The sequence below is a fragment of the Callionymus lyra genome, chromosome 18, assembly GCF_982586985.1.
Source record: "Callionymus lyra chromosome 18, fCalLyr1.hap1.1, whole genome shotgun sequence".
NCBI classification, from domain to species: domain Eukaryota; kingdom Metazoa; phylum Chordata; class Actinopteri; order Syngnathiformes; family Callionymidae; genus Callionymus; species Callionymus lyra.
Genome location: NC_141835.1, coordinates 9,902,049 through 9,909,408, shown reverse-complemented (window position 1 = coordinate 9,909,408; position 7,360 = coordinate 9,902,049). Strand labels below are relative to the sequence as shown.

The following is a 7,360-nucleotide window of genomic DNA, read 5'->3' as shown; positions in this document are numbered from 1 at the left end:
TTTAATTGAGTTATTAACTCGCATTTTTTAGTGTACATTTGAGTAGTTAACAGGTTTTATGTTTTTTTTAACGCGGTTTAAGTTTGTCGTTTGATATTTTCTGGTCTCCATTATTTCCCTCCCCTCCTCCTCCGCCATGATGTTGATAGGAGGGGCGATGGGTGGATGCTTTGCCCCGCTACGTTTGACAAAAATATCCCCCAAAATGGGTCGTTTAGGACACATTTTAAACCTCTTTTCACCCCGCGGTGTACCGGAGGACGACTGAAAACCGGTGTTTTTTTTAAACCAACCGAGGAAACCTCCCATTTATCCCCGGAGATTAACGCTGTTTTCAAAAAAGCAAAAAAACCCAGGAGCTAGCTCTTCCTCCTCGCCGTCCACCCTCGCATTCTTGGCTGTCCTGCCTCGGGAATGTTTTCCAAAAAGCCTCATGGAGACGTTAAGAAATCAACACAGAAAGTGTTGGACCCGAAGAAGGACGTGTTGACCAGACTCAAGCACCTGAGAATAGTCATAGGTAAGTTAAAGCTCCCCACCGGGTTAAGCAGCTAACGCAGGTTAACTTCCTCGGGAATGTCACACCAACACTAAAAACAAACACTAAATCTAAAAAAAAGTTTATTTAACATACAAATAAAGTCTCGACAAATAAACGAAAACTCGTTTTGAACTGATTTAAGTGTATTTCAAACCGTCTTGGGATTGATTTGTCTATTTAGTGACAGCTAGTTGAGAGTTTTAGTTAATGTAAACATGATTTTAAATAGCTAGCTAAACACCTTACATTTAGAATATACTCATAAAATGCAACAACAACATGAAAGCATAGACTTTATCATGGATAAAGAGAGACTAAAGTACAGTCAATATGACAGTTTGTAGTTGCAGCAGCATACCAGACACTGATTATAGGTGTGTGTAAAATTAAAAAGATTATTTGATTGATATGGAACCTAGTATTACTAGAAAGGTATTTTAGAGAACATTCCAGGGATATACGTTTCATTTTCCTGTGATACATATAAAGAAAGTTATGGATTAGTAAAACCAGTAAACCAAGTTCTGGTCAACCGCCTTAATACCAGGTTAATACGGTTCCATTTTTTTAGGCGTGACATTTTCGTTAAATGCCACTTTGTTAATGTCATGACTTGCTTAATATTCACCACAATTTTAAAAGGGTTGGTATCATCAGAACTTCCTTGGTGCTGGGAATGTAAATCTAAAAACAAAAGTTTGCGATTATGTTGATACAAGTGTCGACAAACGAAAAGAAACCTGTTTTTAGTTGATTTAGTTGCATTTTAAACTGTCTCGGAATGATTTGTCTATTTAGTGACCGCTAGTTTAGAGTTTTGTTAATGTAAATATTGCATTTTTGTGTTTTACTATAGTTTGTTTATAGTTTTAAAGTTCAATAATGTCTGTGTAAAATATAATAATTCTAATTTCTTACAATTAACATGCAAATATTCATACCATTTGTTCATGTTTCTGTTGTTATTAAACGTCACGCCGCTAGATGGCGGCAGTTACTATGTCCTTGAAACATTGAAATCTCAAGAAATCACAATGATAACTGAGGATGAGAGGATACACTTGACTCCAGCAGCATTTAAAGCTGACGTTAGGATGTATTTTGAGATCTAGGCGATGACTGAGGACGAGAGGATACAGTGTACTCCAGCAGCATTTAAAGCTAATGTTTGGACATATTTTGGTTTCAAAATGAATGAAAGCAATTACAACTTAGTCAATAAAACCTTCAACTCTTGACACGTCAAGATGCTTGTTTTTTTCAAGTGTACTGAGGACGAGAGGATACAGTCGACTCCAGCAGCTTTTAAAGCTGATGTTTGGACATATTTTGGTTTCAAAAACAAATTAAATCAGTTACGACTTCGTCGCGAGTCATGTGGTCTGTGAATTCTGCAACACCTGAGTCAAGTACTCGACAATACTACAAATATATCCTTGTAAGTACAGTATCACAATATATATCGCAATATAAAGTATTGTTGCTCCTGTATTGCGTCGCCAGATTCTTGCTAACACACACCCAACCCTGAATGGTTTTTTTTAAATTCAAATTGACATCGCGATTTAAAAGAAAGCAATTTTCCAAATATTTAAAAAAAGAAAATGGTTTCGCTGACTCTTGCGCCTTTCACAATGTTTTTTAAATTGTATTAAAGTGCAAAAAATAGGTTTTTGTGGCCAGTTTTATTTAGTTTAATGATATTTTTTACCCCCCAATCAAATTCCTTTCCTTCAGCATTATTTATGTTATTGAAAGTCTTATTAAGACAATTCTTTGACCTTAATAATCCATGTACTTATCTTATCTCATCTGATTTTATCTCTGTGAAGATGTCAACTTTAATCTTATTTAATTTTGAGTCAACCATTCGGGCGGACCACATAAAATAACTTGAGTTATACCATTGCTGTGCTAAAGTCTGGTTTGTTATTCTGTGGTCTTGTTGTGATGGTTTCACACCAGCACACACCCACCAACGTACACAGAGCAGAGAAGGAAACCGTCTAGTGTTTCCTCCTTATGTCCCGTCCAGTAGCTGGACTTCCTGTTTCTATTGTGTGCGTCTGCGGGGATGTTAAAAATGAGGTGTGGTCCCCCCGTATTGGCTTGATGGGAAACGATAGGCCTTGATAACAAGAACTGACTTGCAGATTATTTGTGATTACAATGTGGCTAAACATGGAATAGATGCACAATTGAAGGTACATTTGACGGTACTTACTTAAATTCTAATCTTTTGATGAAATTGAATATAATTTTACTTTTATAAAAAGACAGGAAGTGAATCTAGAAGTGGATTAGAAGTTTTAAGATATGGTAACAAGAGGATTCTTTGGACACATGGAGAAGAAAGACGATGGTGAAACAAGGGACGTTACAAATTGAGAAAACGGGTGAAAATTAAACAAAACGACAACCATAAAAGTTAATTCATGGTAAATACATTGGTCACATGTTTCGAAGTCATGGCCAGGGGACCAAATCCGGACAGACAAGTCATTTTATGTGGCCCACCAGATGGTTTATTCAAACATCAACGCAGATTAATGTTCATATACCTATAAATATTTTTAAAAGAATATAAGGGTCAAAAATGTGAATGAACATAAATGCAAAACTGGAAATTGTTTGATGGAGAAACAACAACAAAAACATAGACACATAAGACAAACACAGGAGTCAGGGAAAGTCCTGCACAAATAAAAACTTCTTAAGATGTTTCTTGAAGGAGTCAGTAGATCATCAAACACAGAGGACGATCGTTCCAAAGCTTAGGAGCAACAGTCTGGAAGGATTTCTCTCCTCTGGTCCTGAACCGTGTTCAGGAACCATCAGTAGATTCTGATCCACAGACCTCAGAGCCCGAGCTGGGGTGTAAGTCTGGATCTAATCACTGATGGAAGGTCTGACCATGAATAGATCTGAAAGTAAGAACCGGAAGTTGATCCTGAAAGAAACTGGAAGCCAGTGAAGAGATTCTCCTACTAGAGCGGCCCAGAATTCTCGCTGCAGAGTTTTGTATTAACTGCAGGCGAGACAGATCCTTCTTGTTTAGACACCAAAATAAACTGTTACAAGAAGAACGAGAAGAAACAAACACATGGATAATAAGATCCAGATCGTGTTGTGACACCATTTTCTTAAGTTTAGATATTTTTCTCAGTTGAAGGAAACAGTTTCTGGTCAATTTTCTCCAGTGTTGAACAAAAGACATGTCTTTGTCAAATACAACACCCAGGTTTCTCAGGCTCAGTTTGATCGACTGACCCAAGTCACCCAAGTTCTGACTCAATCCTGGAACCTTATCTTTAGGTGCAATAACCAAAAAAAACAAGTACACATATATCATTTGTTATTACACATTCTTACAGAATATACAAAAGTTTTTTGATCATTATTCATAAGTAAAATTAAAAGAATATATCCCAAACGATTTGTTCTTTTAACCAAATTATTAAAAGCGCTTTGCAAATAACCTTTACTTAGATACTTGCTTGTTTTTACATTTCTTTGACAGCAACAATTGAAATAAAATAAAATAAAAGCAATAAAAAGTAACAGAAACCACAAGTTCTTTACAACTGTAAACTGAGTTCCTAGTCGTTCATTGAATCTTCCTCTCTTTATTGTTTAGAGAAGTTTCAAACTTATACAGTTTCCTCAGATGAACATCCTCTAATGAAAGGTCAGACTATTCCGAGGCCTCATTAATTTATACGTATATTTATAACTTAATGGTGACTAGATGTGGTTTTCATGTACTTGATATACATGTATATTCATTCACTAACCTGCTGGAGCATTCACAAGTTCTCTTTAAACTGTGTTTTGTGTAAATACAATAACAATAATGTATATATTTATTTTAGGTCTGTTTTAACATTTGGTTTTTAGTTTAAAATTTGATATCCTTTTTAATCATCTTTAAAAAATGACTTGATACAGCATATTATTATTATCTTAAATAATTGTATTTTGGTGTTTTGTATAAATATGTGGGTCGTTTCTCATTCATCTTTTTTTTTCTTTTATACTACAGAAAATGCTGAGTCAGCCGAGCTGAAGCAGTTTTTCGACGTGAACTACTCCCACATCTATTATGTCTTCTTTGAAAACTTTGTCACCATCGAGGGCAGCCTCAAGCAGAAAGGTGAGTTTGCCATAAAAGAAAAAACCTGCTGCAAAACAAACGTATAAAAACGGGCGAACGTCAAGTGATCTTTTTTTTTTTTTCTCTCGTTCTAGGTCACAAATCTCAGAGGGAGGAGCTGGACTCGATTCTCTTCATCTTCGAGGTAGAACTCTTATCTCTGTTGTGTTACTCTGTCCAGAAACTTGTTATCATGATGCTGATCTGACACAAACTCGCAGGATACGTCTTTAAAAATGTAATGGTTAGGATGGTTTGACCTTAATTACTTTAGTGTTTTATGTCTCTGCGGTTGATCTTTAAAGTGCACTTGCTGCAACCAGCTGACCACAAGTGTAGCAACACTTAAGAAAGCTGGGCGGTGGAGTCGCTACAGTGTTATGCAAGTGTGTGTATGAGGCTGAACATTACATTTAAAAAAGTAAAAGAATTATTGGGCTTTTTATTTTAGAAGAAAATCGAATATTATTTCCAAATAACACTTTTTACTGCAACTTTTGTAGTTTTTCTGGTCACAATTCTTGCTTTTTTTCTGTGTTTCTTTTTTAACTTTGAAGCATTTTTATTGTGTAATCTAAAAATGCCGTACAAGTAAAGATGGAACCTTAAAAATGTTCTTGCATGGCTTTGAACACTAACTGTATTAGGGCTGTAGCAATACACTAATCACACAATACAATTCAATACCATATATTTCCAAATACATTTGGATAATGTTCGCTTGATTTCATTGGACACTGAATTTAAGTGATTGTTCCACTCCTTTTTCTGTTGAATAAATAGAACTGAAAGCGGAAATATATTATAGAATGTAGTAGCCATAATTAAACTTTAAAAGCAGCTTGAAGCGACTGTATCCTCTCGTCCTCAGTCATTGCCGGGATCTTGCGGAATTTCATTGTTCCCATAGCTCCGGGTGGGGACGTAATGACTGCTGCCATCTGGCGGCTGGAAGTTTAATTGTAACACATAAATGAACAAATGCTGTGAATGTTTAAGATTTTTATGATTTGATTTATTTTAAACACTTTATTAAAAAAATAACCTTACAGGGACTGATTAAAATTTGATTTGAAATCCCCCCCACCCCAAAATAACTATATATATATATATATATTATATATATCGATGTATATTTATATATCAGTGTATGTTTTTTTCCTCACTCACTAAACTGGATCTTGTGTTTTTTCAACAGAAAATCCTGCAGCTGTTACCAGAGCGAATCCAGAGCAGATGGCAGTTCCACAGCATCGGTAAGAACAGTTGCTCGTACTGTTGAGGGTTTCAAGCAGTTTTATTTTAAGTCTTCATCGAATAATAAAGAGTAATTAAAAAAAACATCATTAACAGCGGAAAATAAAGGTATCTGAAGTGAATGTTTCTTTGCAGGGCTGATCCTGAAGAAGCTGCTGCACACTGGGAATTCTCTGAAGGTACTTGAATTATGAAAGGAGTTAAAACGAGTTGATACGTTTGACGCGTCTTCTACACGTAGATCCGTCGGGAAGGCGTGCGTCTCTTCCTGCTGTGGATGCAGGCGTTGCAGAGCAAAGCCAAGCGCGAGCAGCTGTGCATGTTCGCCTGTTTGATCCCCGGCTTCCCCACGCCGCTGTGCAACGGCACGCCGCGCACCCTCGACAACCTCATCAACCCGCCTCTGAACCTGACGGAGAGTAAGTCACATGGTGTAACTTTTTAAAGTGGATTAAAATCAACGTCAGCTCATTTTACCAACTTTTGATTTTATAAAATGTATATATGTATATATAAAATATATATTATAAAAAAAAGATATATATATTATTAAATTGCAAATATTCACAGTTTGTTCAATTTTTTTGTTGCAAATAAAATTCCGACCACTAGATGGCAGCAGTCATGTAAAAAAAAAGAAGAAATCCTGGAAATCCCGGCAATGACTGAGGTTGAGAGGATACAGTCGCCTTTTTAATGCTGATGTTTGGACATATTTTGGATTTCAAAAAAAAATGAAGGCAGTTACGACTTTGTCAAAATATATATATATATATTGTTTTTGCCTTCAAAATCATATTATATATATATATTTTTAACAAAGTTATTCTATGGTTTACAGTGCAATGAAATGGGTTTAAAATAAAACGATTCGATTTTGTATTTAGAATTAAATTGCAAATATTCACAGCATTTGTTCAATTGTTTGTTGCAAATAAAATTCCGACCGCTAGATGGCAGCAGTCATTACGTCCTCCTTAGCTAAAAAAAAAAAGAAGAAATCCTGGAAATCCTGGCAATGACTGAGGATGAGAGGATACAGTCGCCTTTTTAATGCTGATGTTTGGACATATTTTGGATTTACAAAAAAATGAAAGCAGTTATGACTTTGTCAAGAGTCAATATATGTATATATATATACAGTATATTGTTTTTGGCTTCAAAATCATATTATATATATTTTTTTAATTTTGAAGTTCTTCTATGGTTTACAGTGCAATGAAGTGGGTTTAAAATAAAACAATTAGATTTTGTATTTAGAATTAAATTGCAAATATTCACAACATTTGTTCATTTTTTGTTGTAATTAAAATCCTGACCGCTAGATGGCAGCAGTTGTTAAGTCCTCTTCATCTAAAATAAATATATTTTGGATATCAAAACAAACATCAAGAGTAATGTGGTCTGTA

At 35.2% G+C, this 7,360-nt stretch overlaps 1 protein-coding gene across 6 annotated transcripts in view; it reads left to right on the top strand.

The window, feature by feature from the left end:
• The first annotated feature begins 161 nt into the window (after positions 1-161).
• ralgapa1 (Ral GTPase activating protein catalytic subunit alpha 1) overlaps positions 162-7,360 on the top strand; it is an 80,204-nt gene continuing 73,005 nt past the window's right edge. For all 6 annotated transcript variants that reach the window (XM_087780630.1, XM_087780628.1, XM_087780629.1 and 3 more), the window contains exons 1-6: positions 162-520; positions 4,584-4,694; positions 4,790-4,839; positions 5,893-5,950; positions 6,087-6,130; positions 6,193-6,370. In XM_087780630.1, coding sequence (XP_087636756.1) covers positions 415-520; positions 4,584-4,694; positions 4,790-4,839; positions 5,893-5,950; positions 6,087-6,130; positions 6,193-6,370 — 547 coding nt within the window. In that variant the 5' untranslated portion in view covers positions 162-414. The remainder of the gene's footprint in view (positions 521-4,583; positions 4,695-4,789; positions 4,840-5,892; positions 5,951-6,086; positions 6,131-6,192; positions 6,371-7,360) is intronic.